This window comes from Colossoma macropomum, unplaced genomic scaffold (genome assembly GCF_904425465.1).
Source record: "Colossoma macropomum unplaced genomic scaffold, Colossoma_macropomum, whole genome shotgun sequence".
In the NCBI taxonomy this organism is placed as follows: domain Eukaryota; kingdom Metazoa; phylum Chordata; class Actinopteri; order Characiformes; family Serrasalmidae; genus Colossoma; species Colossoma macropomum.
In genome coordinates, this window is record NW_023494787.1 from 13,027,381 (window position 1) to 13,042,372 (window position 14,992).

The 14,992-nt window shown below is 38.0% G+C and overlaps 1 protein-coding gene across 1 annotated transcript in view; it reads right to left on the bottom strand.

Moving 5' to 3' along the window:
• Positions 1-1,270: 1,270 nt before the first annotated feature.
• The window catches only part of vars2 (valyl-tRNA synthetase 2, mitochondrial), a 33,387-nt gene continuing 19,665 nt past the window's right edge, over positions 1,271-14,992 (bottom strand). Inside the window, exons 19-30 of the mRNA XM_036566184.1 lie at positions 14,104-14,174; positions 11,394-11,519; positions 11,095-11,199; positions 9,333-9,401; positions 9,163-9,241; positions 7,277-7,407; positions 5,104-5,256; positions 4,504-4,743; positions 3,433-3,544; positions 2,748-2,953; positions 2,189-2,338; positions 1,271-2,048 (exon numbers count right to left, since the gene is read on the bottom strand). Of these exons, the coding sequence (XP_036422077.1) occupies positions 1,965-2,048; positions 2,189-2,338; positions 2,748-2,953; positions 3,433-3,544; positions 4,504-4,743; positions 5,104-5,256; positions 7,277-7,407; positions 9,163-9,241; positions 9,333-9,401; positions 11,095-11,199; positions 11,394-11,519; positions 14,104-14,174 (1,526 nt within the window). The 3' untranslated portion in view covers positions 1,271-1,964. The remainder of the gene's footprint in view (positions 2,049-2,188; positions 2,339-2,747; positions 2,954-3,432; positions 3,545-4,503; positions 4,744-5,103; positions 5,257-7,276; positions 7,408-9,162; positions 9,242-9,332; positions 9,402-11,094; positions 11,200-11,393; positions 11,520-14,103; positions 14,175-14,992) is intronic.

Genomic DNA, 14,992 nt, shown 5'->3' on the forward strand with positions numbered 1-14,992 from the left:
TTGTGAACTTTGCTTTATGACAACACAATACTAATCTATATAGTCATAAGCCATGTAGTCATTCTGAGTGAAGAGGGTCTGTGAAAATGGGTGCACTCCACTTACCTGTGCTGGCTCAACGCTTTTTACATAGCAGCAAGCAGGGAGGAAGCCGTTTAAGTAGCACCTAAGCAGCCTCTTATGCAGATTACTGCATAGTGTATGTAGTATTACAATAAAAAGGTCACTAGAAACGGCTGTAGCTGGCCATATTGAGGACAATTCAGAAAGCACATTTCAGTGTTATCGATGCTTTGGCAGTGTTTGCCATGATTTCCCAGGTGGGAGCAACTATGTAAATGAGCGTGAAGGGGCGGAGCTGCATCACAAAAACAATACATTCAAAACAGGCAGCTTTCTCAGCTGTTTCTATATTTGACTCTATTGAACCTTTAACAATGTTTACATACTACATCAAGCACTTTTGCAAAAAAGGTGTGGAAAATTCATTGTTCCATTTAAACAGTTGTGGAGAGTGGTACACTTGCTTGTCAAATCTAGCACTATTCAGTGGAAACCTACCACTCTACCTCTAAGTAAACTTTCCAAAAACTCTTCTGTGTGCTGTTACACTAGCTAGAACACTCTAATAAGTAACTTACCAGCCTGCAATTTCAATGCAGCTGGAACCCACTTCCATATCATCACTGCTTTCCTTTCACTGAAAGGCGAAATTCTACTGATTTTTATAAAATATCAGCTTATTTCAATTATCAAGAGGTAAAGAAAGTCACAGAGTAGTTTGTTTCGAAATTCACCATTGTAGAGAAACGTAGAGTCAGAATTGCCCATAGTGGTGGTGATAGGAACCAGACATCTGAAGAGTTTAACGCCTCTAAAAGCTCCCTCACAGAATGCTATTACATGAAATGGTTATGAATATGCTGCCTGATGTCTGTTGATGCATGCAGGGCGGAGCGGTCCATGTAGGACGCTGTAAGGCAAAACAGTTCTCAAAGACATACCACTATTTTATCATTATCAACATTACATATAAAAACTCAGGAGGCACGTGTCGGTTCACTGATAGCAAATAAAATATTGGTGTTGTAGACACCACAACCCCTGGTTCCTGTAAAGAAATCTAGGTCAGTAGGTTTCTATGCAATGAACAATTTCACAACAAACAACTCTGGATGACTTGGTTTATATCTTAACCTCTTTTTTATTATATAAAAATACTGAAAATATTGTATAATTCTCACTTCATGCAGCATATGGCAAGCAAGTTGGGTAGCTTGTTGTTTGTATTCTTAGTTAATGATCAAGTAGGTAAATGATTATAAACTGGAGACATAGCATAGTACATTTTTTCCCACAAATGGAATAATGATGAGATTTGACACTCTGAAAAACTTCAAAAAGGGGTGCAATTGTAACTTTAAGTCCTAAATAAACACAAATTGTTTAATAAAATACTGAGAACGATGGTTTCACCAAAGTCTGCCCTCCAAATGGGACAAACTGAATTCTGCTGCTTGATGCTGGTGGACTGATGGTTTGGAGCACACTGGCAATGGCAGCCACAGTTCTAACACACTAGCTAAGCACTCAGGCCAGAACACAAGTATGCATATTGGAACACAGCCAATATTTCCTTGTAGCATTTCAGCAGCACAGGATACAGGGTTACCTTGACTTTGGGATTAATTAGAAACTGATTATGTGATTATTTTAAAGTCATGTGAGAAGATGAAGCAAATAGGCCTCTGTGGAAAAGGAAAGCTGAGCTTTTCTAGGTATAACAGGTTACCCAGTGAATAATTTATTATTTCAACATTTATGGTACATACAAACAATATGAACAACAACATTAACTTTGACACTATGGTCCAGTTGGTATTTCCTCTTTATACTTTAAGTATAAATACAATTCACTGTGATTTCCATTTATTTGGCTTAATTACTGTACTTCATGCTCTCTGTTAACTTTTTGATGACTTTTTTACAGACTTCAAAGCCAAAAGCTGGTTATCAATGCTCTTCAATTCCTGCTCCAATGCTGCAATCTGTGGATTTAAAAACAAGAGAGAACAACTTACTTAAATGTGAATAAACTACACTGCTGTTCTTAATAGAAACAAAACACTATTTTACTAACCACGACTTCAGAGAGTAATTTGATTCTTTCTAAGACGTAAAAACTCACCTTATTTTCTGTCTCCAGCCGAATACGCTCAGGAACTTTTTCTGTGTAGTCTGGTCCTCTAGTTTTAGAGAGTGATTGCTGAAGTCTGAAGAGAAGCTTTTCTCTACGCTGGGAGAGGAGGGTTATCTGTTTGTCAGCATTACTGCAGTTCTAAAAGAGAAGTGGGGAGATCACAGTTCACTCGTGCACTGGCTCTGGCAAAAGAAAACAACACCACAGACTTCTAAAGTACTATTCAAACAGGATTAGTTTTACCTGGAGTTGGTCTGTAATTCACATAATTGCCAACAAGATCTGTTGTTTTAGCATGAATCTACAATGTGTGTAGTTTTTACAGTCTGACGGTAATAATTGTGGAGCGATTTTAATCCAGTATGAATCTGCAGTGTGTGTAGTTTTACAGTCTGATGGTAATAATTGTGGAGCGATTTTAATCCAGTATGAATCTGCAGTGTGTGTAGTTTTTACAGTCTGACAGTAATAATTGTGGAGTGATTTTAATCCAGTATGAATCTTCAGTGCCCCAATACTGTTAAGGTTGCAGGAATTTCTCTGTTACCTGTACGTCAAGGTGTAACTGGATGGAATGGTCAACTACACCAAAGGGACTTCCTTCAGGTGGAGGTGGAGCAGAGACAAATGGGAGTGATTTAGCGCCCTCTTGAGTACAGTGCAGGTGCAGGTTAGAGACCCGGCCCAGGATGCAGATAGCAGGGCTGAAGCTGTAGAGGGTCTGAGCCTGGTCTGCTGTGCACACTGCCCACACTAGGAAAAGAACGTAGCTGTATTTTGTGGGTGTTTGACAGTCATTGTCACACCATTTCACAAGGTGTACAAAATTGCCTGTACAGCGTATGTGATAGCTATTAACATCTACAATGAGGGGTGGAGAAGTGCATCAATAGATTATGATACATCAATCAACTGCCTTGATTTTGGAATGTTAGAATTAAGTATAATAATGTTAAATAAAGTAAGCTTTCATTTTTTGGTACAAATTAAATTCTCAGGCTATTTCAAAATGTATAAAATCATAAAAACAACCTTGCTGTATTGTCTGTACTCTGCTTCTGTGTAATCAGTTCCTCCAGCCACTAATTATGTACTATTAATTCTAAATCAAAATAATCTAATCGAATTTTGGTGTACACAATTAATGTGCACAAGCATTGTTCAGGCAAACAAAGCAAGAGACTAAGAAAAATTGCCATTAAAGGTTAAACAGACACAGTCATGGCACTCACTATCTGGTTTTTCCTTAGTTATGTGATACTGAGCCCTCAGTGACCTCGCCACCCGGACCACTTCCTGAACCAGAGGAAAATCAGCTTCATCCTGAGGAAAATGCCAGTGAACCTGGTGGGAAGTGGGTGACAGAAAGATAAGAGAGAAACAGGAAACAGAGAAACACAATGCAGTAATATGATCAAGTTATTTTTCTCTGCTTAGTAAACAGAGTGAATCACTGTCAGCTGACGACAAAAGCAGCACTGCTGTATAAAAGAATGTTTCCTGTAACGAAGCAGAGTCTTCTGGGCCATAATTCACATCTCATTGCTGTTGGAACTTCATATCTCCAAACTGTTAACTTTACAGGAGAGGAAAAATCATTTTAAAGGGCCAAATATCCTACATTTTTCTTGCTTTTTCCTCTGAGGTCCACTTCTAACATTTATGTGGGTTTATTTATCATAAGCAGTCTTAATTCATGTTTAGCTGACCATTTTCTGATCGTTCTTTTATCCAGGCTGTTTTTGTTACTGCGCCTTTAGCTCTGTTCTTACTGGTTCATTCAAAAAGCAGTCCAGGCTGATACACTCCTTATAACTTCCGATGTAGGCTGGATGTTTGGGTATATATAAATGATTTGTGTTTTTATGACATCACAAAAAAACTATTAATTCAAACTGGGCTCTTGATTTATGGATTGGGGAGTAAACTATCTATTTTGACACTTTTAGTGTTTACATACTTCATCAAAAGTCTATTGTTCCAAAATGCAAAGAAAATATGGTTTCCCATGATATGATCCCCTTTAAAGTAAATCAACGTACATAAAAAAATTATTTGGAGTGATACCATAGAAGAATTATTTGAGTGATTCTTTAAGATGCCTTGCTTGTAAGTGAGAAGCATGAGTGTGAAAAACCTAATTGGTATAAGAAACTTTACGCATAACAGTTTCTATACCAGGTAAAAGCTTTCCCTAGAACTGTACGTCCAAGCCAAACCAGAGATTTTATTCCAAGTAATTTTGAGTAATTATGAGGTTTTGACAAGACAGTTAAGATATGCTTTCATTTCCCTTTTCTTACCAGCTCAGAGGTCGTCGGATAGGGCTGCATGCACACACTGGATGAAGCTGTACTGGGCTTCGGGCTGTAGGGCTGCAGCCTTTGCCAGAGCTCCTCAGTGAGAAATGGCATGAAAGGTGAAAGGAGACGCAGAGAGGTGGACACGCAGTGATAAAGCACAGCAGCGGCAACCTGCTTCTCTATTTTTCTTTCTCCCTCGCTTTCAGTGACCTGTTGTTTCAACACTGGCTTGATGCACTCCTTAAGAAGAGGGAAAGAGAGAAGCACAAAACAGAAGAAAGACAGAGAATGGAGGGCATATAAAAGGAAGGTATTAGAAATATTGTGCTAACTCTTATAATTAATCATAATCATTCAAAAATGTCCATGGTTTGTAATGGAATGTCCAATGTGTGATAGTCAGATGTCCACATACTTTTGGCCATATAGTATATATACATACAGATATGGCTAGATAAATCAAAATGTAGTTTTAATCACATTACCATAATATCAACAACTCAATGAAATAACATGTAAATTAAACAACATTGTCCCCACACTGGTGGCACCCATGATAGGAGAAGGGCTCCGAAACCCCTGCATGTGAACCAAACTCACCAGGTAGACGTCACAGAGGCTGTGGAGCCAGAAGGAGTGCAGAGCGGAAGTGACTGTGTGCAGCTCATAGCTCTCAAAACCTCTCTCACACTGCTCCACTGTGCTGTAGAGACAGGAACAGATCCATCTGTCTATCCTCGACAAAGGAAAGGTCTGAAAGAAGAAAGGAAAGAAGTCAGAAGAGTAGTGGGCACAGAGTGAATATCATATCATATATATTACCATCTTATAGACAAGCAGTTAGTTGTACTTAAAGAGCCCATATCGCAGAAAACGTCTTTGGTTTTCTAAAGTAAAAGTTTAAAGTTTCAAAAACGTGCCATTTATTCTCCAGTCCATAAAGTCCACACAGAAACAATCAACCCGCAAAAACAGCCCGTTTTGAAATCCCTGTTTTTGTGATGTCATAAAAACCAACACATTTACATATACACTGAATGGCCACTTCATTAGGTACACCTACCTTGTATTAACACTCATTGTCCATTTGATCAGCTCCTGTTACTATATAGGTGCACTTCGTAGTTCTATTACAGACTGTAGTCCATCTGTTTCTCTGCATAATTTGTTAGCCCCCTTTTACCCTGTTCTTCAGTGGTCAGGACCCCCACAAGACCACTAGAGAGCAGGTATTATTTGACACTGACGTGGTGGTGGCGTTAGTGTGTGTCGTGTTGGTACGAGTGGATGAGACAGTTTACAAACACTGTGTCCACTCACTGTCCACTCTATTAGACACTCCTACCTTGTCAGTCCACCTTGTAGATGTAAAGTCAGAGGCGATAGCTCATCTGCTGCTGCACAGTTTGTGTTGGTCATCCTCCAGTCCTTCATCAGTGGTCACAGGACGCTGTTGGCTGGATATTTTTGGTTGGTGGACTATTCTCAGTCCAGCAGTGACACTGAGGTGTTTAAAAACTCCAGCAGCACTGCTGTGTCTGATCCACTCAGACCAGCGCAACACACACTAACACACCACCACCACATCAGTGTTACTGCAGTATTGAGAATGATCCACCACCCAAATAGTACTTGCTCTGTCGTGGTCCTGTAGGGGTCCTGACCACTGCAGAACAGGGAGACTAACTAAAGTATGCAGAGAAACAGATGGACTACAGCCTGTAATTGTAGAAATACAAAGTGGACTTATATGGTAAGTGTAGCTGATAAAATAGAAATAAGACTATAGATACAAGGAAGTGTATATAATGAAGTGGTTGGTTGGTGTATCTGCCCATTTAGCCTACAGCAGTTTAGCTCCACCCATTAATGCTGAAGTCATAAGGACTGTTTCAGCCTAGACTGCTTTTTTAACAAAGCAGCCAATCAGAACAGATGTCATTGACATACATCAGCATGTTTAATTGCAAGAAACAAATAGCAGGTGAAAAATGTCATGTAAAAATTAATCATAACTGTTTTAGAACATAAAACCACACAAATGTAATAAAAGAACCTCTAGGAAAAAATAAAATACATGAAAAAATTGTTGAATATGAGCCTTTTAAATGATAAATCTGGTTTTTGTTTTGTATATAGTAATATTAGAATGGCCAATATGAAGTTATTTCAAACATGTACTGTTGGTTTTAGTTTTTAAACTAGATTTCTGATTAGGGTTATAAATATTCAAACTCATAAAATCTCACTTCGCCACAATTTGCTTCAATTTTTGTACAAATGTGTCTGAAGGAATCGACACAGTAGTGGAAAATACACAAAATAAATGATTTTATTTATTTTTTACTTTTAAAAAAGCCTACGAATTTTATTTTTGGCCAAAAAACATACCTAACTGAATATTACTTTAATGTATTATATTTGATTTGGACATTGCAAAATCAATGCAGTTGAAATGCCTCCTTGAAATCGATGCATAAACATGTACTGATGCATCTGCTGTTTAGTCCTACCCTATGCAAACATATACTGCTGTCTAGTATATGTGAATAAGCTGGAGAAGTGGGGAGAGAAGGAAGCAGAGCTGGGGGGCTGGAGGGAAGACGCAATGAGACGAGACGTAGTGCATTCTAAATTTAAACTCAAAGCAGAAGAACAGAGGGGAGAGATCATTAATTTATAGCTCAGGAATATGTAGATCACCTCTCCCCGGAGTCTAGCCTGCGGTGTTCGGGTGCTGCGCGTTAGTTTGGATGTTTTGTTTGTGCTCTACCTCAGGCAGTGGCATCACAGGAGAACCTACGTCCAGCAGAGCTCCGAGAGCGAAGCGCACTGTCTGCCACATCTTATTACAGAAGTGTCGACAGCTCAGCACCTGAGACACAGACAGACTGATGTCCTCTCCTGCCAGACAGACAGATAGAAGGTCAAAAACAGACAGACAAATACAGTAATGTCTGTCCAACACCAGTCTGGTGCCTAGCTTTCTGAATGTACATGCATATTAAACACGTTAAAGAGAAGCTGTCTAGCTATTCGCTTTTTACTTTGCAAAGACTGAAGGTCTGATAAAACTGCTACACTGGGAATAAACACAAAGGCCACACACTATTCTTCCTTATTAACATTCAGCAATCATCAGTGCTGAAATCACAGGAGTTTAAACCGCCCTTAAGGAGTTTTCAGGAGTTTAAACCACCTTTGGCCCCAAACGAGTTTCAACATGTGCTTTTAACAATAGGTCGGAAAAGAAAACCAAAGAAGATGCTTTGATGGACAACGAACAAGGAATTCTACTGATTTTTTTACATGCGCGCATAATTCAACCGTTGAGATGTAAACAAGTCCATTCAGAATGGATTGATGTGAAAAGGATTTCTTTACAGCGGTGGTGATAGGAACCAGGGGTCACAATGTCTACAACAATTACCTAGAGCAAAAATGAACTACATCTACTGTAAAGGAGTGGAATTCCCTACCGGTCTCACTGCTTAAAATCAATGGTAAAATAGTGTTTAAAAAACTAATAAAAAGACACTACTTAACAAGTTTAAAGATCAGTTAGGTAGACAGGTCCTTGACAGTTGGAACAATACTATGTTGGAGTTGCATGGTGGGCAGGGATGTAGAATAGAGTCAGCTAAGGTCTTTGAGAGAGATACCAAATGACCTTTTCTTTCAGTGTGATTCTTCTGTTTTTATCGTCTTTCCACTGTTATTTTATGTTTTAAATTGTCCTACTATGTTATTTTCCATTTTTCATGTGTTTCATTTTCTCTCAGTTTCTTTTTGTTTTTCTTTTATGTCTTACTCACATCGTATATGACTTTAGTTTAGTTGATTGTGATTGCACTATTTTGTAATGTATACTGTGTCTACTTGACCCCAGGAAGAATAGCGGCTATCGTGATATCAGGATCCTAAAAATAAACAAATAAACAAATTAACACAAATATAGCCATTTTATTTAATATCCACAAGCGCCAGTGAACCTACATGTGTTTTCTGGGTTTTTATTATAATGATGATAGTAAAATAGTGGTAAATCTCAAAAAGAACAAAGGTTTTCTACTACTAGCTACTATTTGGCCTTACAATGCACTGCATGTAGCTCTCCACCATGAAAGGATGTTATATATATATATATATATATATATATATATATATATATATATATATATATATATATATATATATATATATACACACACATACACATTATTTCATGTAAGAACTTTCTGTGAGCTTTTCGAGGCATTAAACTTAAGACGTCTGGTTCCTATCACCACCACTGTGAACAATTCTGACTTAGTAAGTTTCTCTATAATGAAGCATTTCACACCAAACCACTCCGACCTACTTTGTTTACACCTAACTTGTTAACGCAGAAATTTTGCAAAATGGGTGGAATTCCCCTTAGAGTTTAGTGCTGAAGTTGAAGAAATAGCATTTTTTTCTTACTTTCTTGAAACATAACAGTGAAATTCAAATAATGAAAATTTCAAAACAAGACGAGGTGTGCCCAAACTTTTGACAGGCAGCGTAAATTACCAGAAGAAATACAGAAAAGATCACATAAACATGCTGAAATATCTGTGTGGTGTCTGTGTGCCTTCAGTCGTGGAGTGAGACAGCTGAAGCACACAGAGGGACTCTTACCCTGGGCTTTGTAGGAGCAGAGGGCGAATCTCAATGCGTCTGTCCCACACTCTGGAATACCGTTTGGGAAATCTTTCTTCTGCAGATGGGAACCATGGGGAACTTGATGAACAAGCTCATTTAACAGGAACTGTTGAAAATCACTGGAACATAAAGTGTCCCTTACTGACCTGTGCTTCCATAGCAACAGCTTTCTCTCTTGGGTCCAGGTTACCTTCCATGACCTTTTCTTGAAGTCTCTAAATAGATCAGAAGACAGACATAAAGATCTACCAGCGCAGTAATAAATTACCTGCCTGGTAATTTAGTTTCAGGTCTCTGCGCCAAGGCTTTACTGTAAAAGTCAATGTGCCTTTTAATCAATTTATTACAACGAGCAAAGATACTAATATTTCAGGCTCAAATGTTGGAAAAAAATATTTTCAGTTCTGCAAAATTTAACATTTGGTTGCACATAAAAGCATATGGGTCATTCTCCATTTGTTTGTTCGCAGGGTGTAAAAAGATGCTTAAAATATGAGGCGCAGCTCCAAAAGTCAGTATTTACGTTTACATTGTTGACCTAAGATTAAATAATACGTTTCCCCTATGATTCTCTGATTTTTCTTTTTTTATCCTGTTTCATAGTTGCTCTGGATATGTAAAACAGCTCGTCACAAAACCAATTTTCAACGTTTGAGAAACCATTTTTAATATAAAACAATATTTTAACTTAGGAATGTGTACAAAACGTTTACTTTTTATATCTGTAACGTTACACTACATTTAAATAATATATGTAAATTCATTTTAAAATTCATTTGTCACAGAGATTTTGGTCACTGGTGTTATCAGGACTCCTACATTACATTACAGTATTTTCAGCTCTATTAAACTGCTTCTTTGGGTCGAGACTCGTCATCTCGACACATGAGAAGGCGAGTCACACTCGCTCACTATATTTCATTGATTTATTTATAATTTTGTTTATCAGGCAGCACAGAACTTCTATGTGTCACTGGTCTTATGTCTTTTAATGGCTGGGTAATTAAAGTTTTGTCAAAATAATGCCATATTATCATTAACACTAGTGACTGTAAAATATGTTTGGAAATAAGCTCCTTTCTGCATATATCATAATACGAGATGTTAATGGACATAAGATTATTTCGTAAAAAGTATCGTAAAACTTCATATCTCAAATAATTAGTAGCTACACTTGTGTTCAAATGTTGATGTTTCCAATATTATTGAACATTTAACACGTTTTAGTGTCTAATTGTAATATTTTAACACTGTTGTAAATACTGTATTGTTGTAAATACTGTATTATTGTAAATACTGTATTGCTTGTTAGTGTATAAAAATTAGCAAAAATTAATATGAAAAGCGATTCCAAACTTAAAGGCTACAGACAGTTACGCAAAGGTTTGGGCGTCTCAGGTGACGTTTTGTTGATATTCTCAGTATAAATAACTGAACACATCCTCTACAGAGAGCACACTTCTGCACATTTTAATACCCAATTACTGTTTATAAAAACAAAACATAAAATGTAGCAAAAGTTATAACACATTTTATGTTGTATTATTCTTCAAATATATGAAATCTGCAGAGAAGTTTCTTCCCTGTAGAGGTCATATCAACTTTTTACTTAGAAAACAAAACATGTAATTTGACCAGTTTGAATAGTGTTTCTAATTAAGAATGAAGAATTTACAAGAGATTAGGTGTAAGACCAGCTTGATAAATGCAGCTGAGCCTAAAAGAGAAACATAAACTATGCAGTTTCACCTCTAGGTGTCCAGAGGTTTGGCGGTATTGATTCAGTAGATGCCGTGTGCTTCAAGGACTATGAGGATCTACTGTCCTTACGAGGAGAGTGAGTATATGGAGTTAGGGAGGCTGCGCAAAGTCATATGGTGCGTATTATAACATCCACTGTCAGTGTACCTCTAGAGAGACACCCGAGATCACATCCAGAGGGTCGATGACATTTCCCAAAGACTTACTCATCTTCCGGCCGTGCTTATCCCTCACCAGAGAATGAAAGAGCACCTGAGAGATAAGAGAATGAAAGGACGAGAGAGAGAGGAGACGTGTCAGATGTGTTAAAAATGCATTCATATTATTCTGACATTTATTTTGTCCAGTTCTATTGATGTTTATCTAATTTTTCGATCTACGTTTTTATTTGACTTCTTGCCTCTCTTTAGGTTTGACATTAAGGTGTAATAAGATAAGTGCGCTACCTGTTTAAAGGGCAGCTGGCCGGTCAGCTCTGTGCCAAGCATCACCATCCTGGCCACCCAGAAAAAGATGAGGTCATTTCCCGTCTCCAGAATTGTGTTGGGATAGAACTGCTTCAAGTCCTCTGTCTGTGGATTGGACGGTCACATCATCATACCTTCATCATGGTGCATCAATAAAAGAATACACTGTCAAAAGTTTGGGTACACCTAGCGCTAGTTTTTCAAAGGGTGTGTCTCAAAGTGCTCCCTAGTTAGGGTACTGCCCTGGGACTCAGACATTATCTAGGGCAGGGGTCTTTACTGCCCTGTTGTGGCTCCACAGCAGAATTAGATTTGTAGGTAAAATAAAATAATCCTCCTTTGCATAAAATAAAGCTCTGCTGCTCGTTCAACACCGTTTAACAATAAATGGTCTTAAATGCTGGAGTTAATGTAGAACTGCTAATTCACCCTTTAACCCTGAATATTGGTGCACGGACTGCTGGTCACCATAGCAACGCAGACAAGAATTTCACTTACCTAGTAGCTAAAGAAACGGCAAAGAGAAAGATTTAAGACAAACACTGATCATTTGGAGACAAACGGACTTATTTGCATTTATAAGCGCTCAGCTGGTTTCCTGATACGTTTCATTTGCAATGAGAAACTGTCAAACACTTCTCGTTCGTCAGCCTCTTGATTGAATTTTCCATTCCACCTTAAATAGTGCAGCAGTTGCATTCTGGTGCCTAAGGCATCATTTAAGGCGGAATGGGAAAATTCGAACAAGAAGCTGGCGAATGAGAAGCGACTTCAGCCTTGTGAAAAGTTGAACGTTGAAAGACATTTTACAAGAAACTATTCTACTTTTGCAGAAAAGTTTCCTGCCAGAGATGCGAGAAAAGCGGCAATAGCTGAGCTAAAGCTTAAAGCAGAGCAAAGTAAGTCTGCGTTTTAGTTTATATTCGATTTTTTTTCCTTATACTAGGACATCAGCACATACTGAGACATATTTACAGCCAAGATGGCAAACGTTACTTCAATAAAATGGACATAAAATATTGTGGCTCCCAAGGTGGTTGGATTTTTGTTGAAAGGACAAAATTGCTCTTCTTGACATTCGGGTTGGCGACCCCTGCTCTAGGGAGTCTTATTGCATAACTCTTTCCAGTGCGCTGGAACGGAAGTTTCATTTCCCTAACAGAGCCGACAAATGCACTGTGAAAACCGGTGACCATCAACTGTTCATTACGCTGACGGATGTTTTGAATAAATAATCTTTATCTTTGATAGTTCTAACAAGTAGCGTTTATTAACCAAAGAACAGTAATCTTCACCCTGTAACACAGGCCTTAGCTTGCATGAGAACTTTTAGTAAAGCAGGCCTCCAGAAGCTTGTGAGAATCTGCTGTGTGAGCAAGAGGAGCTGTCCTTGAGATAAGAACCAGTTTCTGGAACAGGTGAATTTACAATGCGACCAGTCAAAGCTAATGTCCTTGGGAGAGTGGAACATCCTGGTACAGCTAAGATAAGATATTTTTAAGAAACATATCTTGTGTATGTTTGGAAATAAGGGTTCCCAAGTGAAAGTGTAACTGTTCCCAAGGAAACGTAAGGTTTGGAAATGATGGGAACTAAGATGGTATAGAATTTTATAGAAAGGGAGGGGTGATTACTTCATCGCCCCAAACAGGATATAAAAATGGGTATTTTTGAGATGATCTTTGCATTCTGATTGTCCGGGAACCATCTTGCCATTCAAGCTCAATAAAGAAGAAGGCCTTTTCCTTCCTTCCACAAGAACTCAGCAACTGAAGTCTTTTATTTTACTTTGCTCTTTTATACTTCAACATTTTTGAAGAAGTTATACTGCAGTTCGGTCTTAAGGTAACAGTATTAGAACACGCCAGAAGAATCCATCTCTGTCCACGGGCCTTGGGCTCAGAAGAGAGGCTTTTAGGCCCGACAACACCCCCTGACCAGAAACTGCGGTACGTCTCCTGCTCAACATTTGAACATTTTTATAATGGAGGACGAATGTTGTATGTTATCTCACTTGCCTCTCCACCTGGATCAAAAATTATTAAATGTTTATTTTTTTTCCACTTGTTGTGATGTCAGCACTCAGCAGCACTCAAATGTTTTAAGTGTTTAAACAACCTTTGGGTCAAAAGAGTGATGTATGTGCTCAATATGTGCTTTTAACAATAGCTTCTAAAAGAAAACTGTCAAACTATGATTAAGATAAAACAAAAGCTTTCCTCAGAATTTTTTTTTAAAGGATTTTAAAACAAACACTGAGGAGCTCATGAGAATGCTCTTAAATGGAGTTCTGAAAATATTATTTTAAGAAATTCTTTAATATTTTCTTAAGAAAATACTAATTGCTTTCTTATGTAGGCTACAAGATATTAGCCATGTAGCCTGTCAATACCATGTACATTATACAGCTTAAGATAAATGATGTGACATTCATGACATAGAACAAAATCCTCCTTTGTCAGGGTAAGAAAATATTTAACAACACATTTTCTTAAAAACATTTTTGAAACTTTTTCTTAAATAAATGTTGAAACTTTACATCCTACATTAAACTTTCTATTTTAAAAATGTGGAAAATGTATTTTTCTATTATATGGGCCCTTTGGGAAAGAAACACAGAGAACTCTAAAGACATTTGTTGAAGTAAATTGACTAACAATTTATAACAATTTATCTTAGAGAAGTTCACCTGCTCAGGCCAGCCCAGCATGGCAAAGGGAAAAAGACCTGAAGAGAACCACGTGTCCAGCACGTCCGGATCTAAGAGAGGGAACACCACAGGTCGGATTTGTTGAGATACATTTGCTTGGCAGTTGAAAAACGTTGCTTTCCAAAACACAGTTCAAGCCTAATCCTGGAATGAGGAGTCTCTCTTCTGGGAAACGATTCAGGCCAAATAGAATCACAACCACAAGACATGAGGACGGCTTCATCGTCCATCCTGCCAAACTCTGAGCTGTATGGAAATATTAAAAGCACTGCTAGTGTCTGTTACTTGTACTAGACAAATGTGCGTAATGCTGCCCATTGTACTCCAGACCACATAACTACTTATGTTATGCACCCATTCACTGTTACGCACATTTTATTTTGCAGTTTTAGTGCGGCTGCTAGCATCTCCTGAGGTCTGTTCCACCTGAACCTACACTACTAGCTCGAGAATCAAAAATCACTCACTCACATATACTGAGTTGCCAGTTTATTACAAACTCAATTCTAAAAAAGTTGGGACAGCATGCGAACACTATATGCAAATAAAATCTGAAGGCAATGATTAGTAAATAAAATAAATACTCCAGACTGTTACCAGTGTAAAGTTCAAAAGCCAGTGTCTGTCCCTGAAAAAGACGGCGTCTAAAAGGCAGCATGTGTTGCTCCAAAATGTGTATATATCTTTTGGTGTTAATAGTGGTATCAAAAATGTGAAAGTAACCCATGGCTTGGGCACTAATACCCCACCCCCATGCCATGGGTAACTTTCACATTTTTGATACCACCATTAACACTAAAAGATATATACACATTTTGGAGCAACACATGCTGCCTTTTAGACACCGTCTTTTTCAGGGACGTCAATG